A 22,473-nucleotide genomic window follows, 5' to 3' on the forward strand; every position below is an offset into this window, starting at 1 on the left:
ACGTCTTTTTTAGGTTTAGGAAACTTTCGCCAAACCTCGACGATCATCCTCCTCAGCAAAACAAGTACGGTAGAGAACCTCGGTTGTCCGAACTAATTGGGACCGAGCCCAGTTCGTATGACCGAAATGCAATTTTTATCTCAAGGTATAAGAATATATCACACTACAAATTTAAATGGATAAAACAGTCCGTATCAAACATCCAAATGCATATTGAACCTCTTTCAAACACCGAACGATTATTTTACTACTTTGGTTTTGCATAGTCGTCCATTGTCAATTGACGAATGGTTCCTCCACACAGTTTAGCGTACAACAACGTATATTTTTGACGAAAAATGTATTTCTCGAGCCGGCGTTCGGATAATTGAGGTTACGGGTAAATAATCGAGGTTCTACTGTATTCAGGGTTCGTACGTTTTTTGGAACCCGAAATTCCCTGACTTTTCCAGGTGTTCCAGCCTGGAAATAGGATTTTTTTCAGTAACCTTCCAAGAAATATGCCGCTGATTAATGACAATTTTTTTGCATATTAATACCAATACCTTCAATATTACCTACTAATTATTTTACTGTCCGACTACTCATTTGCAAACAACAGCCAGGGATTTTCAGTAAGAAAAAAACGAAAGGAGGTTCGATATCAAGTAACGTACGTATAAGAACGAGTTTATTTCTTCAAGAAACTTAAGGTTCCCGTCTTATTTTCGAAATTCCCTGACTGTTCCCTGCTGTAAGAAACTCCCTGAGTTTTCCCGGTTTTCCAGGTTTTCCCTGTGCGTACAAATTCCGGTATTGTATTATATCATATTTCGAGACTACTGCACTTGGCGTATAAATCTCCCCGGCGATGACGAGCCGGCCGTTCTGTTTGAAGCCGCGTAGCGTCGTTGCTGAAACGTAGAGGTATTACAACAGCGTTCGTAATACACGAAACTCATGCTTGCAAAGACATTGCATAGCTCCGGCAGATTGCACACGTGTAAATTAACGCAGAGTAACAATGTACCGGCGGTTGTTTCCAGTGAAATTTGTTCGCCCGTGGTTACGAGTAAAGGAAGAAAAAGGAGGAGGAACCGAGCGGGCAAAAGAATTTACAAGTTACGGATGAGTGGGCAAAACCGCGGCACCGCATCATCGCCGCGACGAGGAGGAGGCGGCGGGGGTGGAGAAGGAGGACCTAGACAGTTGACAGACTCTCGCAACTTTGCACAATAGTAGGAAGCGCTAAAAATAGGCGCGCTCCGACTCTCGCGTCTGCATCATGTCGGCCTTGAGCCTCCCACCGAAACCGGCCCTCTCCTCTCCTGCACGACTCTGCTTTCTCCCCCCTCCGCGCGAACCTGAGCAACTTTTTCCGCGTCTCCGTCTCTACCGAGCACTCTATATGACGGGTGAGCGAGCGAGATCCTGTATACGTGCAGGATCGCCTCCTGTGCCTCTTCCTTTTCACCCCACCTGACGCCCTTTCTATCGCCTCTCCATCCGAATTCGCGCGACGAGATTTTTCCTTCCTCCTTTTCACGTTTCTCGGTCCCTTTCTTTATACCTCTTTTCACTTCCATTCCGGCCGTTCTTATTCCGCGCCTGCGTTGATTACATTCAAGCAAAAACCACACCGAAATTATATAGATAAACGATTATGAGTGCCGTGTGGTTTTATTTTTGTTGTTTGAATTTATATTTTATTTTTCACGTTCTCTTTCCACCCTCAGATATTTTATATGTAACGCTGCTGCTACGATAGATATAACTGGTCGACTTACTCGTTACAAGACAACACCTCGTCTCCGTATAATCGTTAATTAATAAACAGTACATACATACATAAGTGTTGTTGATAAGTGTCGGGGAATTGAAACGTCCGACTTTTATTACGAAAGAATGCGTCTTTTTTTCTTCTTTTTTTTTTATTTACCAAGTTTTCCAGCCATACGGCCAACGAGGGTAGATAAGATAATATGTTTTTTTCGAATTTATTAATATCACACTCCTCTTGTTCTTTACACTTTGATATAATTATGAAGTACGTTTTCACTATTATTATTGTTTTTGATTTTTCCTGGATTACTTTTCCTTTTTGCGGTAAAAAAAAATCATTCGAACATCGAACATTGGGAATACACTGTGAAAACTCCGTCGGGAAAAAAGGGGGAGAAACGAGCCAATCGAGTAGACAAAACAACACAGCGGCTTATTGTTAGCGACAAACAGTGCGGCAAGCTGTTATACGAAGAAACTGTGGATACAATACATAATATACGTGCCTTGCGTCACGATATCCGCGAGGAAAACGTGCCGCATGCTCGCAGCATGCCGAAGTACGCGCGTGTATGTCCTACATATGCACGTATACAGTATACACGTATAAAATATACATATAACACAATGATTGTACAGTGGCAGTCTTGTATCATAAAATCGGCGGTATACCGTGTAGAAAATGAGGCAGAAATTCGTGACGGGGTGAAGGAGAAAAAAAATTAATCAAAAATAACCTCGAAATTGCAAGGTCACTTACGTGCATACGAAGTAGAATTGTAGACATAACTTGATTCCGTGTAAACTGAGAGATCGATACGTGTATACGTATAATATAATTGTTACTGCATGCAACACACATGTATGCGTGTAACATTTCAATAACTGATTGTACACGTGCGAAAATACGCGGTGTGAGGAGAATAGGAGGGAGGGGATGGATGGATTGATATCGACAAGAAGATGAGAGGAGAGGAGCGACGTCGAGCGACCCTGTTCGCCGGTTTTACACGCCTGCGTGTGTGTGCACGTATGTATATTGTATAGGTATATCATCGTACGGGATGGATGGCACGCTGTATGTGCGTTAAAAGTTGAACGTACCGAGAGTATATAACGTACGTATAACGTATAATGTGTAAATTGTATGTATATGTACGACTTTAGGCCAACTATTCAGTATATCGGGAGGTCGAGCTTGTACAGAATTCTTACGAAAACTATCACGTTGCGATTAGCGATGAAAGTCAATTTGCGGACCCAGAAGTAACTTTTTTCGCGTCAAAATAAACTTGTAAGTATTCTCGAAATTGTCTTATCCACACAGATCTGACTGAAATTAATGCTTTTTTTTATAGGTTCTTGACAGCTACGTTGAACTTCTTCCAGATTTTTCATCAATATAAATGTCGATCGGTTTTATTATATTCGTATCAAGTAGTCCTTACCCGAACTATGCGTAATCTTTCTACAAAAGTGTATAAACAACTGTTGTATCTTACCGGAGATGACTAAATCAGTCTTTTTAGATTTTTATACCCAGCAATACCGCACTCTTACTAATCTGCATTAAATCTTGCTATTTTTCGGGGTGAATGTCGAAACATGTTAGTTTTCGCGGTGAAAATTGAAACGTGCCAGTGTTTGCGGTGAAAACCACAACGTGTTAGTTTTCGTAAGAAATCTGAAACGTGCTACTTTTCGTAAGAGGCGTGTCGATGTGATACACGCTGCAGTATAGACGCGTCATATTATACATCATATTATAAACATCGATTGACGACACGTGCCAGTTGTCTTCCTCTCCTTGTTTGCTTGCCGATTACACGTATACCAGATATGCCGTGTGTTTAGCGATTGTAGGGTAGGTATACGTTATAGAATTCGAGATTACGTGAAAGGACGAGGTTGAAGTTGGTAACGTTATCGTAAAAAACATTTGAAATATATTCACTATTTTGCAAAACATTCAATCCCGTTGAAGAAACTTAGATTTCAAAATATCACGTGTATCTTGTTTTAATACGATTTGCTGGATTTTGAACAATTCCAAGGTCGCGAAATGTAACGGCTCCTCTTCAAGACGAATCGTTACAGTAACGTTACTGACTTCGACGTTTTGTGAAACGTTTTATACCTGCAGATGCAGGAGTATAATTGAGAACAATGTACGAAATATCCGATTCCCAAGTTTAAAAATTATTCCATTTCCTTCGCGTACGCGAAATATCAAGGAATTCTGATTGAAAACTTCCAGGCGGCCGTGTTTACCGTTGGTTATTCCAGGATGCAACGAAACCGAGGAATACCGTCGAATCGGAAATATACCTTGGACCGAAACACTCGGGAGAATAAAGGCACAGGAGCGCAAAAGGAAGAAGGATATCCGCGCGTGCCTTTCTGTCCTCTATCCACGTGTCGCGGCGAGTATGCGCAGCGTGCGTGTGCCGTGTTTGCGACCATCCGAAGCGCAGTCACTGTACGAATCCGGTCCAAGCCATGTTTTGCAACAATGTGTGCCCGGCTCGCCTGGTACGCGGGCACAAGGCGGGCGACTGATCGTCAGGGCGGGCTATAAATATCCTCGATCAGGCAAAAGAGAGACGCGATGTGGTGCCGAGTGCTGAGGTCATGTTCTAACCAGAAGCAAATCACCGAGCCCGCAATTTCTCTTACCGATTATCAAACTTTACGACGAGCCGTTTTGTTTTTCTTCTTTTCCGACCTAGCGTGCACAGAGAAGAAGGAAATCGCCTGCAAAGATCGAACGTGACGTTGTATGGGTACGCAGAAAAAAAGAAACCAGCCGGGAAAACAGTTTTTTCGCGAAACTTTTCACCAACTTGATAAGGGAAGAGTCCGTCGGTCTATCGGATGAACTTCCGTGTGATGATCTCGTAAACGGCCGCGTGAAAAATATGAAACTGACAAGACTTGGCAGCCAAATGAAAAAGTTTGAAAGAGTAATTAGAGAAAATAAAGTTGAGAAGAACGAAAAATTATACATTTTCAAAAAACATATGTGGCTAAGTTGGGGAGAAACATAATTATTTATTTATAAAAAGTAATAAAGAAGATAAGGTATAGGTTTGTCGGTCAATCATTGAGAATCGATTCAGTCCTGGTAGAACCGGAAGTTTAAATCGAACGGGATATAGCAATTTTTCACGCCCTTCATTTGATTGTAAAATCCTGTAATTTTCAAATTTTTTCATCGAGCCGTGTCCGAGATCATCGCAAGAGTTTGTCGGCAGATCCGACAGACCGGCAATTTTCTAAAAACCTCTTTTTGAGAGTTCTAGAGATTCGAAAACGTAAAGTGTCGTTGAAATTAGAAAAATTAGTAAAAATTTCACAGTTCGTTTTGGTTTGATTTTTTTCCATTTTCCAGTCAAAAGATCACCTATTTAACCCTTTCAGTCACGCAATTTAGTTTTCTTTTGACACGGAAGTGCAATTATACGGTTCCTATGTATTTATCGACGCTAAATGCGAATCTGATGTCTAAAATTTAATAAAACTAAAAACAACCCCTAACATGGGGTGAAAACGGGTTGAATTATCAACATTGTTTTAGACAGTGTTCTTGATTGAGATTTGTATGAATATTTATTTTGATACAGTACGATTTTAGACCGACAATAGGTGCAACCCCAAAACTATCTATATCAACCCGTTGGGAGAGTGAATACTACCCCTATGCACTGAATTTCGTAAATCTAACGGGCATTCTGAGATCTCTGTTTGTCAACCAATGAATTCCACGCGTTACCAGCATACGCTGATCATCAAATTTCTGCGCCAACAAATTGCATATATTTATAATACTTACAACAATTACAAACAATTATGAATTCTCAAAAAATCGTAATCGTTTCAAAGTTTAAGTATTTTTTCGCCCGAAAACGCAAAAAGTTCGAAATTTTGCATGGAACATAAAAAAATGAGAAAAAATGAAGAAGAAAGAGTGCCACTATAGTGGCTTCTGTGACTGTAAGGGTTAATGCAGGCATGCATGCTTACGCCAAAAAGCACCTGTGCTTGTTTTTCATCTTGAAGACAATTGTCAGAACTAACGATATTTTCTACTATATTGTACGAGTAGAAGCGATCCTGCGAGGATTCATCCTCGAATCCACGTGACTTGCTGGTACCCGACTCACGCGCCAGCCGCACACGAGGCACCGTCAAAAGCAGCAGAAATGTACGTCACGCAGCCCAGACCTGACAAGGTGGTGATAATTCGATTGTTCTGATAACTTTCTGTATCCAAACCTTTTTCATATCTGCGGATATAATAACGATTCTGTTTCTTGGAAATTGAATGAATAATTAACGTGTCTTCGCTTCGTGAAAATTCGTCTTTTCCAGGTCATCGAAATACTCGAAGTGAAGACACGTGAATTATTTATTCAATTTCCAAGAAACAGAATCGTTATTATATCCAGATATGAAAAAGGTTTGGATACATAAAGTTATCAGGATAGGAGATATCGAATCGAACAATCGAATTATCACCACCTTGTCAGGTCAAACTTATCCTCGCGAATAATCGATACATTGTATAATTTATAGATTATTTATTTTTTGCAAGTTTCAGGTGTCAATACCATATTTTCTGGTAATCGCAGCGCAAAGTCAGTTTGTTTCGTTCACTGTATTGTTTCAGTTAAACCTAATTTGTCACATTCGGTAGAATCGCTCAACGTTCATACAGGGTGAAATTCATCCCAGGTCGAAAAAAGTGATATCCTGCTTCAACAAAAAATGTCTGGGTATTGTTCAAGGATTGCAGAAAAAGCTCCTTCACTTTCCCGACCAAAATTGATTGTTCAAATATTGCAAAACATCGGCAAAGTTAATGTACTAAGGAACTCTACGAGGAGTTTGAAAAGTTTATGGGGTGATATTCGCCCAAAGTGACCAATAGGGTTAAATAACGCCGTAGCGTCATTTTATTCTCGCATGATCATCGAATTTTCGCAAAGCCTACGAGAAAACATGGTAACTACATGAAAATAGTTGAGGACTGCGTGTACTTCATGTAGTAGTCGCAACTGCAAGATTCTTTCGGTTTAGGAATGTGAATTCTGGACTTGGTATCAGGATTCGCTTCCACGAAGATGGGCAAGGCTGAAGTGGATTAGGTTGGGTTGAGTTGTGGGTATAGAACAGCGTAACTCATGCCATGTAACATGGCAGCGACTCGATATAAACATACGCGATGTTCGCAAATATCGTGGCCGTTGTTGGTGCCTAATAGCCGTGACTAGTTCCAGGCTCCCCTCTGTGTTACGTATGTACATTAGCTATGGATGCGTCACGTCCTGCACTGTACTACGTGTGATGGTTTTGTTACATAAAATTGATGATAGCCCCCGTATCAGCAGCTGCTAATCGTAAGTATTCAGCTTGACGTCGATCGTGCGTAATTCGTCGGCGTCGCTGAAGCACGAAAGCAATTCGATTTTTCCGTCAATTTTATTCTCCAAAGATGAATGGGAAGACGTGAAAAATGTTGGAAAAGCGTGAGAGAATGGCGGAAACATTACGAAGATTGAGAGAATAAAATGATCGGCTATTTAACAGCATGGAATCGTGTCGAAACCAACCGACCGCAGAATTCGAGGCTTAGTATCGTGCAATAATAGTGATTTATGAAACAACGCGCTGACCGAATCTGGGTACTGAGGACGAGGACGAGGACGAGGACGAGAACGAGGACGAAGACGAGGACGAAACGCGGAGAAGTAAACTTACATGCGACGAATAAAAACGCGTCGTGGTGCATGGTATGACAATTATACAGAGGCTAATGTAAGTACCTTTCACACTACTACTAAGTACCAAATACTACTACATACTATTACTAGCGAAGATGAGAAAAATACGAAATACGGGAAAGACTAGTTTCACAGACTCGCCTGGCGGAGGTCTTAGACCCCGCGGACGGTGTGCAGAGACGAAAGGAAATTTTACGGTGACGTCCGCATCGTCATTTTAAGTGCGTGCACAATAACGCGAGCCAGTCCGATTGTAAGGTGGACAGAAATGACAAGTTACGCGTTGATTGAAATCATAATCATGCACACCGGATTAGCGTCATCGGTAAGTTCGCGATCATCTCGATCGGGTGAGTAACACCGTTTGATTAAACGGAATTTTCTGTTGTTTTTATGAAGACAATTATCATAGGTACGATACGTGAACCGATTTCATTGACCGCATCGAGCGTTGTCTGAACCGATAACTCTTCGACGTCTAACTATATTTAGGAATACAGCGTCGTCTTCGTTGTAAACGCAGAGATAAATGCTGCTGCACCAGTTCAACATTCTTACCCCTTATCTTTGTCGTCGTGCCGTTGTTGCCGAGTCGCCTCGCAATTGCTAACTGCAGCTAATTCGCATGGCAGATATTATGCATATGTATGTGCAACGTCGTCGTGCAACCAATGACTGTAATTTGTGCTCACAATATAGCTAGCCGTGATGAAATTGGGTATGGAAGTCGTGATTTCTAAACTAAACGGATCGTTAGTCGAAAGAGGAGCTTTTTAACGAGTCTAAATTAATCACTGGTCTGCAAAAGAATTAACTTTTTTCTGTCTCCTTGTTATTATCATGTGTAATAATAATAGACCTCATGCTTTTGAATCAAAACATGGTAATAAAAAATACGTAACACGTAAACTTTTTATGTAGTGTGTGTGTATGTGTGTGTGTTTGTTTTTTTTTAATAAAACCCTATTTCTGCTTATAAACAATAATCAGACACTAATGATAGCAACAATATTCATAAAACAATAAAAGTTGCAGAGTTATAAAGTTTAAATATTAATATCGTTAGAAAATCTATCTACTAGTATAATTCTAGTTATTTTGTAGTTTTCTTTCTTTTAATATCATCGATTGGAGTTTCACGGCGAATCGACCAACAAAAACCTGTAAGCATTCCTTCTGACCATTTTCCGTTGTATCGTCTTCTTACGTGCAATACGCCCTGGGTTTACTATTTAAATAGATTAAAGCAGAGTAAATGCAAAAGCAAAACACAACAAATTCTGAATTATAAACAATAAAAGAAAAAATCATATCACGTACCGTATACGTGACGGCAAAAAATGGAAAGCAGATATAGATTTGGCGCATTGAAACCTTCGTATCTATAATATTTTCTCTTTTTTTTTTCTCCCTCTCTCAAGGAAGAGGACCTCGTACCGAACCTGTGTAATGGTAGCTACGATCCCTGAAAGCATGGACGGCGGCGTTCCGTTCGACCTGTAAAGCGCATACGTCAAATATATCTTACAACGAGTAAATACCTGCGCGTATGTAAGACGCACGTACGTACGTACGTACATCGAAAAATAAGATCGAGCTGGTCCGCAACGGAATGGCGGTATGTAGAATAGAGGTTGCGGTGAGGGGAGTGAATTGAGGAGATGTCGCTTTAAACGACGCCAACTTTCAAATTCCTTCAGCACCGAAGAGCGTTGTTGTTTATTCGTGTGATCTCTTTGAAAAATAGGTCTTCGTTTCATTCAAGGATTACCGTGTGTACCAGACACCTCGCTAGACATTCGGTATTGCACAGACGCACAGTCAAGCGTGGAGAGATGACGAAATGGACGAACGAATGCGCTCAAATAATCCCGTTCCCTTCCAGCACGTACCTATACGCCTCGGATACATGTGTGTGTATGTACATAAAAATTCAGACGTCGCAGATAGCTTGCGGTTCGCTCTCGTTACGCCTAGAAAGTTTACGTCATTGTTCCTCGCTCCGCGTATCGTCGAAGGAAATCAGACAATCGGTATATCAAAATTTTATTCGCTCGTACCGAATCTACGCTCGGTCAGTGGATATGCCTAAGGCTAATGACAGGTATAGAAAGGAAAAAAAAACAAGCATAAGTGTAGGTAAGTCTGGTACATGATACGACCGATTTGGCCGTCACTGCAGAGTCCGACCTCAACCTGAATTCTTCGAATCCAATGAGACGAAACAGAGAAGAAGAGAGAAAGAGAAACGGTTAACGAGTAACCCTCAACGAGCTCAACTTAGGAAGGAAAGATGAGAGTCGAGAAAAACTGCGAAACCGACTGCGGCTTTTCTTCCGCGTCCAGTTTCAGCGGGCCGAACTTGCGAACACACAGCCGGGGATGCGGCGAGGACGACGCCACGCGTGGGGCGTATCGAGCGAAGCTGGTCGTCGAGGGGTCGTAGGCTTCCTCGGATAGTCGATGGCCCAGTGCTCTGCACTTGGCACCACTTTCCCTCTGGCACAGCCCTCGTAGCCCAGGCGTTCCTCTTTATTCAACAACGGTGATTCCCACCCCGCGGCGTGCGCAGAATTATCCCGCACCCCATTTCTTTACGAGCGGGGTCTCAATCCTACCCTCATCGTCGGCAGCGAGCGAGTTGTGTAGTGTAAAAATGGTGCTTTCTCCCTCACCCGCCGTCACGGCGTGCAGGGCGCTAAAGCCGAAGCAATTAGGTACCGTTGTAACATTTTTCTTCCCTCGTCCTGTAGAGATGAAACCTTGGCAGGCTCTTCTCCGACTTGTTCTTACGTTCGTCGGTTTACTACAGACGTGTATGTACGCAGGTACTGTTTCTCCTCTCCTCCACTTCCTCTTACTAGCAATCCGCTTGCGCAACGATAATACGGATGATACGTACATGTACCTATGGAATAGGTGATGAAATGTGACTAAACCGTGCGGCTCCTCACTATCCTGAGACTGGTTTGCCTGCTTGCCGGCTAGTCGCTGCTGCTGCTGCTGCTGCCTGAATGCAACGCCTGTCGCCAGTAGACACGACCTACTTCGGCCAAGGTAACCGACACGGCGAGGCACCACCGACATAGAGTGGACGACGCTCGCTTCTAGCCTGGACGGCTGGCTTCGATTCCTCGCGTCACCGACACATTCTCGTAACAACATGATTTCAAATCCACAAAGTAGTAGGTGAGAGACGACTATGAAACATTTCAGCGGATGAAACGGAATAAATGTTGTTTTTACACATGGGGAAAAAAAAATACATTAGAAATAAAACCGATGGAAGAAATGAAAGTCTGTAAATAAAACCAAGTTGCATTCTCGAATATGGAGATTCGTGTTTGCTTGTTCTTTGAATTTTCTCTATTTTTTTGATTAATGATCGATATTCCTCCACTGTAGCGCTGTTGCCTTCACAGCAACAAGCAATAGCACAGTTTTTATGATCGCGTAGTTAGGTATGTACGTACGATACAAAAACGATTAGAAGTGTACAAGCAACCGGCAATGCCATCTGCTATCAAGACCATGTACTTACTTCGTTTACAGTAACGTTGATTAATGCCTCGGGCTTCCGGCCCAAAATTCGAGTTTGCGATATGAATATACACAATTAATATAATTTCGGGTGTTTCATTTCGAATCAATCCCCCCCCCCCCCCCCCGAAAAACTTGTGGGATTAAAGAGGTGGTATCCATCCGCGAGCATACTTTCATTGATGTTCTCAAGAAGCAAAAACAATGTTTTTCTCCAAACGAAACACCCTGGAGCAGTGTTTTTCAAACTGGGGATCGCCAAGTCTTACTGGGGGTGTCGCGATCGGAAGCCAGATAAAAGCAGAGTAAGGTTTACAAAGGTTTTAGGTAGACTTTCAAGAGGAAGAAACTTGAATACGTTCTTTTTGAAATCACTGACGTAGCTTTATTATGAACCTGGGGGGTCGTCAGATTTTTTTTTACCTGTAATGGGGTCGCGAATTCAAGAATATTGAAAAACACTGCTCTAGAGAATATATCGTATAGATTTTATTCCTGCAGGCCTGTCTACACTTCGTCTCGTCCTCGTCCGCGTCATCTTCTTTTCTCTCTCATTTTTTATTATTCTTCTCCCGTTGAATAATCAATTGCAAAGTGTACTCGAACGATACATGCCAGCCTGAACAGTGCGTTCAATACATCAGCAGCATTTTATGCATAGGTATAACCGCGGTGGCGATATACGCTCCGCACACTTATTCGCGGTGTGGAACACAAGCGGCAGTGCAGTGCACTGGCAACAGCACGACGTAGCAGGCGGAGGAGAATAAACGAAAGGACGTTAACCCGCCCTTCCTTGGCTGACCCTCGCCACTCTCTCAGCACAGAGAGTATAATAAAAATTGTGTGTTTATGCACCGAGCCTCTGTATCATGCATACGTTCGTACATATGCACACGCGTGCGCTGCCGGATAATGGTTCTCCCGGGGAGTATCTCCTCTCCTTATTGTATCCCAAGACCCGCAAACCGCGCGCATCGCCGCGGCAAGTAGACAGCCCGAAGGACAGCGTTCGGAGAAAAGAAGAAGTAAACACCGCGGAATCGACGATTGTTATTGTCCTCGTCCCAATATCGTCAAGAAACATACAACCCGCCGAACCGACCGACTCCCAAGAGCCAAAAGACAAAGTCGGTCGAACTGTCTTCTTTTCTACACCTAGCATGTATGCACGGTGAATTGGAACTCACGTGATTCCATAGAGGAATGATTGGTCGGTGATGGAGGTGGTTGGGTAAGCGCGATATCCTCGTCCTCGTTCTCGTTCTCCTCCTTGCGCCGTGGTGAACCCCGCTGATAAACTATCTCGTCGTCGCCCTCGGTGCCCGATGGTTCTTCGCTATTCGACCTAGGTGACATCGGCCCGGCTACCGTAGTCGACTGGCCATCGACAGCAGCGGCACTGTAAGCACCACTATCACCACCAAGAGCACGATCACCTGTGAAACCCCGAACACCGGACACTGTCGTCGTAGCGATTTCCCCTTTCCGACCGCGATCTCGAAAGCAGTTGTGATCCTCGTTCTTCTTATTCCTCTCCCTCTTCCTCCTCCTCTGGGCCTCCTCCCGATCCTCTTGGGGGCCGAATCTGCGATGAGGAAGGCGTACGATTCCGCTCCTCGTCCTCCTCCTCAAAACCAGCCACCGCCTCTCGCCCCGAAATCGGTGGAGCTGGCCTTCGGTCAGGGTCGCGGAATCGGCGGTTCCATCCCGACGAGCGTGCGAGGACGACGACGATGTCGACGAGCCGCGCTGCTCCGCGTCCTGGACCCGATCATCGGTGCAGACTCTGCTCGCTGTTACCAGAACGACGACCGCGACCAGGGCGACGAGGCCGAGGACGGCGGTCAGCGAGGTCGGCGGAAACCCCTGGTGCGCTCCGGTCCCCGTTTCGGCCCCCGCGCCCCCCGCACCGCCCCCGGGGCGCCGTCCCACCGCAATTCGCGGGACCGTCCAGTCCAGCTGTCCCTTCTTCTCGCTGTTCCTCGCTGGTCGGGGTTTTTGTCCGTTCCGCCGAAACTAGATATCGCTCGGAAAACTCGCGCACGACGAGACTTTCCACGTAATTGGTAAACGAGATGAGACGAGACGAGACGAGACACTGCTCGATTACAAGGGAGTGATTGACAAACGTGCGGACGATTCTAGCAGCAGCAGCAGCACCGGGCTACTGTCCGGATCATCGTGGCAGTGCGGATCCGCGTCGTCGACGCCCCCGCTCACCCTCCAGGTCGCGACGTATCCGAGGTACTTTCCTTTGCATTCTCTCGGCTTGTAGGCGATTCGCGTATGCTGTGTGCGCGAATGTGTTCGTGTGCGGATGGCGCTTATTGCAAGAGGAACAACGACGACGGTCGGTGGAATTTCTTCGGCAATCTTTTTCTCAGCCGTTTTACTTCTTTATTCCTAGTCGTCTTCTTTCTTTTTCTCGGCAGTTCTTCTTCAAGACGCGTGTTTGCGCACGACGGTTCGGACTAACACACTACCACCCGCCTCCTCGTTCCTCCTTTTCCTTCGGCTGCTTCCCTTTTCTTCTCGGAATGAACCATCTGAAAAATAAATATCAACGTGTTTAGCGAGAAGAGGAAGAAGGGAAAAAAATCTATAACATTTTACTTACTCAACTATTTATTTCACAATGAGAATATACAACAGTGAAAAGATAACGCGGATGTGTATTTACATACTAAAAATTTCAAACACACTTACATCACTGTGAAATTGGATAACAATTTCAAGAGTGGATAAAACGATTTAACAAAGTTACTCTGGTTTGTATCTCGATAACTTTCGAAGGCTAATTCGATCGTAACGGTTATGGATGCTACCTGCAAATATACGTATAAACTGAAACATTAAATTCCTCCGATTTATTTCGCGGAGTTGAAGAAACCGAGAAAAATAACAATTTCCCCGACGACACACTTGGCATAGTTTTTTAACATTATAATTCCTGCAAACGCTTTTATACAGAACTTCGTCGTTCCTCGTGGTGTTGTTTGGTTTTATTTATTTACTTTTATTTTCATTCTTTTCCTCCCATTCCCTTACCTCCCTTCCCGTCCCCGAAACATTTTTCTCCGACGTGGGATCAAGTAAGACGTATTATTTTCCCGCCGACATCCCGTCGGTTCGTATAAATACAATTACAAAGTGTTAGTATGTGGTGCAGCTTATAAGGAGGTAACCACCCTTCCCGTTTCCACTCCTATAACCTCTTCGCGCCACAACTTCTCCCTTTCGAGCACCGTCTCGGCGCGAGATCTAAAATAAGATTTTCCCCCGTAAAAATGCCTAGTCTGGTCTGGCACATACGTACACATATACCTACGTACATACATATCTAATTTGTTGTTTTCCTCCCGCGTTTTTTCCCTTTCCCCATCCCCATCCCTGTCAGCTATCAACACAGCCCTGAGATCTCCGTGAAAACATACGGGTGTGCATAATGCGGCATTCGCTGCAGAGCGTCTCTAAACGGTAAATTAAAAAAAAATACGAAAAAAAGGAATAAATTCACCGCTAAATACAGAGACGTGAAGCCCTCGCGTTTCAAATAATTTCCTTCTCTACACAAGCCCGCTGATACAATGTACGCCGTTCTTGTGCGGATTGACGTGAAATAAAATGAAGTGGAGCGCACGCATTGCTGCATGTCTATCTCGGGAACCGTGGCAAGTGACCAAGTACCCTTCCCTTCCTCCTCCTCCTCCCCCCCTCTTAGCGACGACATTGTTTTCCATCCCTACACTACTTTCGCGATTTATCATCATCCGGCCGAAAATAAGAAGAGCGGGATCGTGAGTCATAAGAGGAACGAATTGTTCTTGACTTTACTGCGTGGAGCAGAGATGGTTCTTAAATTCGTTTCTTGATCTCCCTTTCGTTATACCCTCGTTCAGCTGTACGATAGGCCGATGGGGTTTCATGGGTATAAGGAGGATATCCCGAGTGATCGCTGTCACAAATATTCTACGTTAAGACGAGATTTTTTTCCTTGTTCCATTTCACTAATTTCCAGGTGCGTTTAGTGACTGGCATAAGCAATTGACAATAATAGTTACATAGTGTTTTTTTCACGTTCTATTTTGAGTAATTGAAATTCCAATCGTACAAATCATGACAGACAACCGAGTCTCCCCGCACGTGTATCATCCACGCCACAAGTTTCTTTCTTTCTATCTTGCATCTCGCTGAAAAATTTCAATGCTGGAAAAAATTTCATACATCTCCTTGATTCTGTTGTTATCGTTCGTGACAAATTTCAAATTTCGCCTAAGATATCCTATGAGATCGCGTAAAAAAAAAAAAAAAATAAAAAAAAAAAACAACTCCGCAAGTGTTTCACACGCGTGAATTAATAAGCTAAAAGAAGAATCGAATCATGGAAACATTGTCGTGGTCTTACCAGTAGTTGGTCGTCAATATCCGCACAATTTCCGAGAAGATCGATGGTTGATCGATGGATTGATCGATCGACGTTCAACAGGCGACTTTCCGCGGGCTATGGGCGTAGCTAAGATTTTCAGCGCCTTTTCAAACGCCTTCCCATCCTTTCCTCGTCTGCCCTCTAACTTTCCAAATTTCACTTTGTCCCTCTTTCTCTCTGCCCGTTTTTTTGTCTCCCAATTTCATCCAGCGGCCAGTGTTCTTCGATACTGTTTCAGCAGCAGTATCTGCAGCAAGAAGGGAAGGGGGAGGGATATTCGGATCTACGATCGAGAGTATAGGCGACGGTGAGGGGGAACAAGGATAGGGAAGGGGAGGAGGGATGGTAAGCAAATAGAGGAATGGTATAATCAAAGAAGACGAATGAATATATACATATCTATAATATCGTATGTAGGGTACAGGAAGCAGGGGCGAGGGGCTCGTTCGCGTGATAAAAAGAAAGAACGAACTCCGCTGTTACGAAGCCGAAGGTAGCAGCCAGAGTTAACAACCAAACGTGTTAAGCTTTTTGGAAATAGAGAAATGCGGTTTAGTTTTACCCTCATAATTTTATAAAACTATTGGGGGTTCAAGGTTTTGCGGAAAATCTCGACTTTCGGACTTTACTATCTCGTTCGAGTGAACATTAGAACGTTTGGCTGCTAATTCTGGCTTCTAGCTTCCGCCTCGTACGGCTTTTCGGCGTAACTATTATAATGATACGGAAACGTGTTCGATATTATTCATTTTGAGGTTAAGTTCGCTCGCAGTTTAGTTGTAGGTACGTGTTTGTATCTCGAATACTCGTCTAGGCGTGTCCCAGCATCCACTGGCCCAATAATAAACGCGGGACAAACGAGACGACGCGGCAGAAGGGAAACAAAGCAACGCAAGTATCAAAGTACAAATCACAAGTACGATACGTAGTTAAATCGTCGGTGAATTATGGTACACAGTTAAGAGGGTACGATACCCGTGACGGTGGTTGTAAATGTAAAAAATGTATAAATATATGGATATATATGTCGGTGTAAATCGAGTTTAGGTCGCCGAAATCGGCCCAGTCATAGTCGATGCGACGTTGCATTATCGGATGAGATAAAATTCAGCATGTAAGCAACACACGTATGTACATATAAAAATTCTCTATACCCCCGAGACTAATTCTCTCGGTTTTAAGTCGACGAAGAAGATAAAAATGCGCCAGGCACGCGCCCGCGAGGCGTTCTATATTTGAATGAAACCGGCGGCATACGGTTGGCGGCAGCAGCGGCAGCGGCAGCAGCAGCGGCACCAACGGTAGCAACACTACCTAGTATAACACCAAGAAAAGTACACATACAACACGTGTACGGTATAAGAGAGGAAAGCGATAAAGGGGGAGCCAGAGGCGACGGAAGGAAACTCCGAGGCGAATAGCGCACGGAAGATAGTTATATATGTATAAGTAGGCGAGATTTTAGTTCTGCTAGTGTTTCACCGACGGGGTTTGGCGACGATGGCTGTGGCAGAGGGGCGGGGCGGTGGGGGGGGGGGGGGGGGGGGGGGGGGGGGAGGAAGAAGAGCAAGGGGGTAAGAAAACGGGCAGCGTGCGCGGTTAATTGAGCGAGTCGGTGTTTCCGTATCGTTCCGCGTTCGCGATATATCAGCGCGGATAAGAGAAATCTACGACAATCACGCGAATATTAATCGCGTTTCAACGAGGGCCGAGCTTCCTGCCCCAGCTTCGTGGCGCAGCTCACCGTTCGCGCATCAATCGGTAGACGCGCCCGCCGCGACGAGCCGGAGACGGCCATACTGGGATCAGCAACTCGCGTCGCGCCGAGCTGCCTGCTTCCTCCGGCCGCCGCCGCTGTGCTGCCGCTGCTGCTGCTGCTGTCTGCCGACGGGCGACGACGACGACGACTGACCGACGGGGCCGAGGGGAGAGGTACGATCGTCGCCGACGGCGGAGACTTTAGACAACATTCCCTCGGTCCGTCGACGACGAACGAACGAACGGACGGACGGACGGACGGACGGACGTACGTCGAACAACGACGAAGGGTGTATTCCGAAATATATTTCTAGTACTGCCGACCGTGACGTCACGCAGTCAACTGCGAACTGCGTTCCGTTTTTACTTCGGGTTGCCAGTCGCAGTAAAATCGGAACGCTACACCGAGGACGCGGCCATCTCTCGAGTACTGCGACTGCCTCACGTCCCAGACCGCAGTAGTCGCAGTCAACAACGTCACGGATATCATGACGTCACTGACTGGCGGCAGTAAGCTGTCGCGCGATTTCGGAACGCGGTTGCCAGTACCTGCAGTATCGGGACTACATTTCGGAATACACCCGAAGAGAACGGCGGTAATCGCGCTGCGTGCGACGCGCGGTTTCGTAAGGAGGAATCGGGACGGTTGCATCTCGTCTCTGCGGTAGGTGGAAATAAATTGGGTATAACCTACGACGTCGGCGAGTTGGTTCTGGTCGTAGTACTCGGGTCTGATGGTTCGGTGGCACTGCGGTGCAGCCGGCGGTGTAGGATTAATCCTGAACTGTGGACGGAGGGAGAGGCGGGAGTATTAACGACCCCTTCGTTTACCTACCGCAATTCAACAATTGACAAACTGTAGCTAGGCTCTGGCCCGCGCGTATCCGTGTGTTTGTGTATGTATGTACAAAGCGCGCTTCGCGCCCCCTGCAAAACTACTCGAGCCCGTTTCGAACTGTACTGTATACAAAGGGCACTAATCTTACCCGGTCTGTTGGAATTATCGTGTGTTGTCCTCACCCCTTATGATTATGATTATGATTATGATTATGATTATGATTATAGTTATGATTATGGCTACGAGGACGAGTGTCTATCTTTCTCTCGTTCCTTGATCAGCGGAGTCGAGTGATGTCACGAAGTCGCGTGTTCTGTTCGAGGAATGAAAATGAAGATAAATCCTCGACTCGCGAGTTGGCTGACAATGAGGTATAACCGATATGCGCTTGGAACGTATCATCGAGTCGTTGTACGAAGATTTATCGATTCGAAAAGTTCAAATTTTAGGGCAGAATCTTGCGTGTTGTTTTCGAAAAATCAATTTTCTAAAAACTACAGATTTTTGTAGTAAATATGGAAGAAAATGAAAGTTACAAGGAAATTGAAGGTTTAATATACGGAGCAGGCATCGCTAACTATGGGTAGGAGGCTATTTTTTGCAGTTTTTGGTATATTTTTGGAAAATAGTAAATCGCGTTTATCGCGAAACAACACCTTTTGGCCTGGCTGACATTTTACAAAAAAAAAAAAAAAAAAGGTGCACCTATCAAGCGGAAATTTTGATGACTTATTCTGTACATGCATAGCTATGTATCCTGTAGCACCATCAAAATTATTTATTAATATTTAATCCATTGTTTAAATAATTTAAGTTGGAAAAAAGAAGTCGAAATTTTCAAAAGTCCGTCATTTTTTTTTTTTTTTTTTTTAATACATCGAATTCGCATAATTCTGCTTCAGGAGATAGCGACAAGTTTACTTTTTAATAAACTCTTTGTTTTGTTTTTTCAGACGCTTTAAAGTCAAGATATCGTGTTAGCCAGATTTAAATAGGGTCAACTTCAAGCCGCCATACCAGCGAGATTTACCATCGAAAACGAACAAAGAAATCGTCCGCATTACGTTATAACTCTCTCTTTCATGTGTAAAAAATTTGGACTTATTAAATAGAGTTTACTATGAAAAGTGAAAAAAAAAAAATTATTGAGCCTGAGATCACCCCCTTAACAGTCATTTCGGTATATTCTTCGAATACTGTACTTTATTCAATCGCCGTTTCTATATTTGGCGTTTATCAAACCTGTACACAGCGGGCGAAGAAGGAGAGAATGTGAGAAAAGTCGAATATGTTCTTGAATAAGAAAAGGTCTTTCGTCGGTACGTTGTGCGGACAAACGACTTATACTATACCGGTTGTAAAGTATAGTACAGGATGTATTTGTACGTGTAGGCAGGCAAACGCTGAAAAGATAATTTTCATCCCATGCAACAGAAGCAATGAATATAATTGAATGAAATTCACTGCACGACGACCGGTCTTTACTTACATGCGACTAGGACCCAGACGGGAGCATTTATATACAAAAGCATGTACCTTACATGCGTATAATTATCCTGAGGCTATACATGCAAACGGGCTAGGTGGGTGCAATTACCCGACCAACTATAACGCGTAATCCCCGAGCGATGAATGTTTCAAGCAGGTTTATCTCGCGATTTTAGAATGCAGTGTATGAGTAGATCTTGCATGTACAACGCTGTCGTTTCTATATTTCTACAGCACAAGTCCGGGGACCATAGACCAGACGGAAAATCAAAGATACGAGGACGGATTTCTTGCGAATTGCCTCGTCTGTCTGTCTTTTTCACAGAGTTACATAGGCCAGTACATAAAGCCTACGCGACTCGTTACGCGATACCCTTAGACTTGAGAGGGTATTCCAAGGTCGTCTGCGGTACTCCTGCACCCTCTAACGATGAATTCATAGATCAACGAAAAACTTATGCAAACTTGATGTATTGTCCTCTCCCCTCCTTGGCGTTTTCTCTCTTCGGAATACTTTTTCCTTCACCTGACGACCGACGCGAGCGAAGCGTATAATAATAACTGCAGCGGTACGTTGTGGCAATTACAACATATTTCGTTAATGCCCGAGCGAAGAAAAGGAACGCAGTATGGTAAAACCATCGACACGCGACTTGGAATAGTACACTAAGACTTAAAGTATTAGTATGCCCACTACTGTTTTTTAACGTTACACCGAGAGATATTTTTAGTTTCGGTTAACGCTCAGTCCTTAACTATTTTCATTTTTTACCACAATCGAAAAATATAGTCCTAGATACAAAATGAAAATTAATTTTCTACCTACTACCGGAAAGTCTAGCATCCGTTACTATTCTTTCTCATTATCATCACTGTTACTATATTTTCTTGCAACTGTTGCGAAAATTTAATGCTTGTGCAACGATAAGTTGACGTCAAAGCCTTATTTGAATAAAAAGATAGAGTAAACCGCACAAACTGATTTTGCGTTGCAATTATCAAAAAATTATCGACGATAGCGCAAAATGGTTACGCGTGCCTCGTTTTACGTAATCCCAGCAATGTTCAAACAGTTTTTTTTTAACGATACCTGTTTTACTGAATTTTTCAAATGAAATTTTTCTGAGTGTAGCTAAGGCTTTTTGAAAAGTTTATTGGGAAATCGATTCGTTACTTGGGAATGGTAAAAATGCGCTTTACAGTCACATCTTGATCTATTTATTCATACTTTATTGAATATTAATTATTAATACACATTTTGGGTAGAACGTGAATTTATTATTCATTGAGTATTAAATACATTATATATTATCTTTCTTGTGAATTGCATGCAATAAACGTTATATTTGCTAAGATATTATTATTGAGCAATTCGTGTATTATTGAGAGGAGTAGACATTGAAAAAATTCGAAATTGTTCGTTTTTTTCAAAAAGTTTGTATTCTATTATTACAATCTTTTCCAAACATTTGGGCGCGCGAAAAACTGAACAATTCCCAACTTTGAACTCAGGTGGACTAGAAAGGCTTTGACGGGTGAAAATGTGTTAAAAATTCAATTCGCCTTTTATAAACTACTGAAAAAACATGCGAAATTTTCATTATTTCTAAGTTTGTTCTCTCATTTTTGTCGGTGAAAATTAGTGGTATACGAAAAAAGATTTGTTTAACAATAAAGCAAGATATGAAGTGTTGAAGAAAACCGTGCGTTTCGGTGTGGTGCACATTGACAGGCGTTTTTCTTTAAACAACGCTTATCAGTAGTTTTGCCACGATAACTCAAAATTTGTTTTTATTTTTGTTATTACAACAAATGTCATTTATTTTTCGACTTTTTTTTTCGATTTTGTCCAAAAACTTTTCAACTCTTGTGTCTTTTCAAAAACTTTAGGTTCAGTCTGTAGAGTAACATTCCCTGAAGAAAATGGCGCTTGGAAATTGTCGAAAACTCTAACCGTTCACTCGAAATCGTGGCAATAAGGGAGCGGCGCACGAGACGCGTGGACTTCTTTATCCGCCAATATCTCCCTTAAATATTTATATTTTTCAAACCCTAACCACCGACTTTCATAGCCAAAACTCCAATGAAAACGTTGCAAAACGTTACAAAATGTATGTTGTTTCAGTTCTTCACAAAAGCCACTTGAATCTCATCCCGTTTTCGGCCTATTTTCGCTACCTACTTCCCTTAACACCTGACCTTTTATAGAAAATTGTTTATTATTCTCAAGCATGCGGCGTGTCGGCTTTGAGCACGCACATGGAATTTCCTACGTTAGCTAACGCCCGCCTGGAAAGTCTACTACTACAGGGTAACATTTGATAACGTTTCTCCGAATGGCCTAACTCTGTTTAGCGTTAGCTAATACTCGGAATGGCCCCATAATTTTCGGATGTTCCACACCTACGGTTCTTGATGGATCGTACTTCACTACAGTGTACGTGTCACCGATATCCATTGCAGTATCGGCTCGTTGTTGCGTTGTTGCAAAGAGTAGAACCGTAAATAAAAATAATCAGAAACATGGATAATGCGCACAGCGTAACGTTAACGATAGGCGGTCAACGACCCTGTCGCTGCAGCGGTCTCGGAGTGCAAGACACAGAGAGAGGTTGCATACTCCTTTCTTCGCATGCTTGTCATTAGCTTACTCCCACGTGTATGTGTATGTGATCGGCATGAGCTGTACATATCGCGCCGTATCGCGTGTCACAGACCTAGGACAGACGTCTGACGCTGGTTTGTTGTTGTTTAATTCGAATCCGGGCACATCGCAGCCGCGGCAGGAGATTATTGCGTTCAAACAAACGCCTGATAAACACGAAGGCTTGAAAAGTGTCGCCGAACTTAATCTGTGCGTAAGTTACATTTAACCG

The 22,473-nt window shown here is 43.5% G+C and overlaps 1 protein-coding gene and 1 long non-coding RNA gene across 4 annotated transcripts in view; one reads left to right on the forward strand and one right to left on the reverse strand.

Annotated features, from left to right (window-relative positions):
* The window catches only part of LOC124181139 (low-density lipoprotein receptor class A domain-containing protein 4-like), a 68,146-nt gene extending 50,495 nt beyond the window's left edge, over nucleotides 1-17,651 (reverse strand). Inside the window, exons 1-3 of one of the 3 annotated variants that reach the window (XM_046567412.1) lie at nucleotides 17,544-17,651; nucleotides 15,493-15,796; nucleotides 12,275-13,633 (exon numbers count right to left, since the gene is read on the reverse strand). In XM_046567412.1, the coding sequence (XP_046423368.1) occupies nucleotides 12,275-12,443 (169 nt within the window). In that variant the 5' untranslated portion in view covers nucleotides 12,444-13,633; nucleotides 15,493-15,796; nucleotides 17,544-17,651. Of the gene's footprint in view, nucleotides 1-12,274; nucleotides 13,634-15,492; nucleotides 16,280-17,257; nucleotides 17,316-17,543 lie in introns of those variants that run through there. The other 2 variants (XM_046567409.1, XM_046567410.1) reach the window with 2 other exon arrangements.
* A 121-nt stretch (nucleotides 17,652-17,772) lies between these two features.
* Nucleotides 17,773-19,250, forward strand: LOC124181142. Its single transcript, XR_006870389.1, has 3 exons — nucleotides 17,773-18,260; nucleotides 18,337-18,692; nucleotides 19,063-19,250. It is a non-coding gene; the product is annotated as an uncharacterized LOC124181142 (long non-coding RNA).
* The last annotated feature ends 3,223 nt before the right edge of the window (nucleotides 19,251-22,473 follow it).

Source organism: Neodiprion fabricii, chromosome 4 (assembly GCF_021155785.1).
Source record: "Neodiprion fabricii isolate iyNeoFabr1 chromosome 4, iyNeoFabr1.1, whole genome shotgun sequence".
In the NCBI taxonomy this organism is placed as follows: domain Eukaryota; kingdom Metazoa; phylum Arthropoda; class Insecta; order Hymenoptera; family Diprionidae; genus Neodiprion; species Neodiprion fabricii.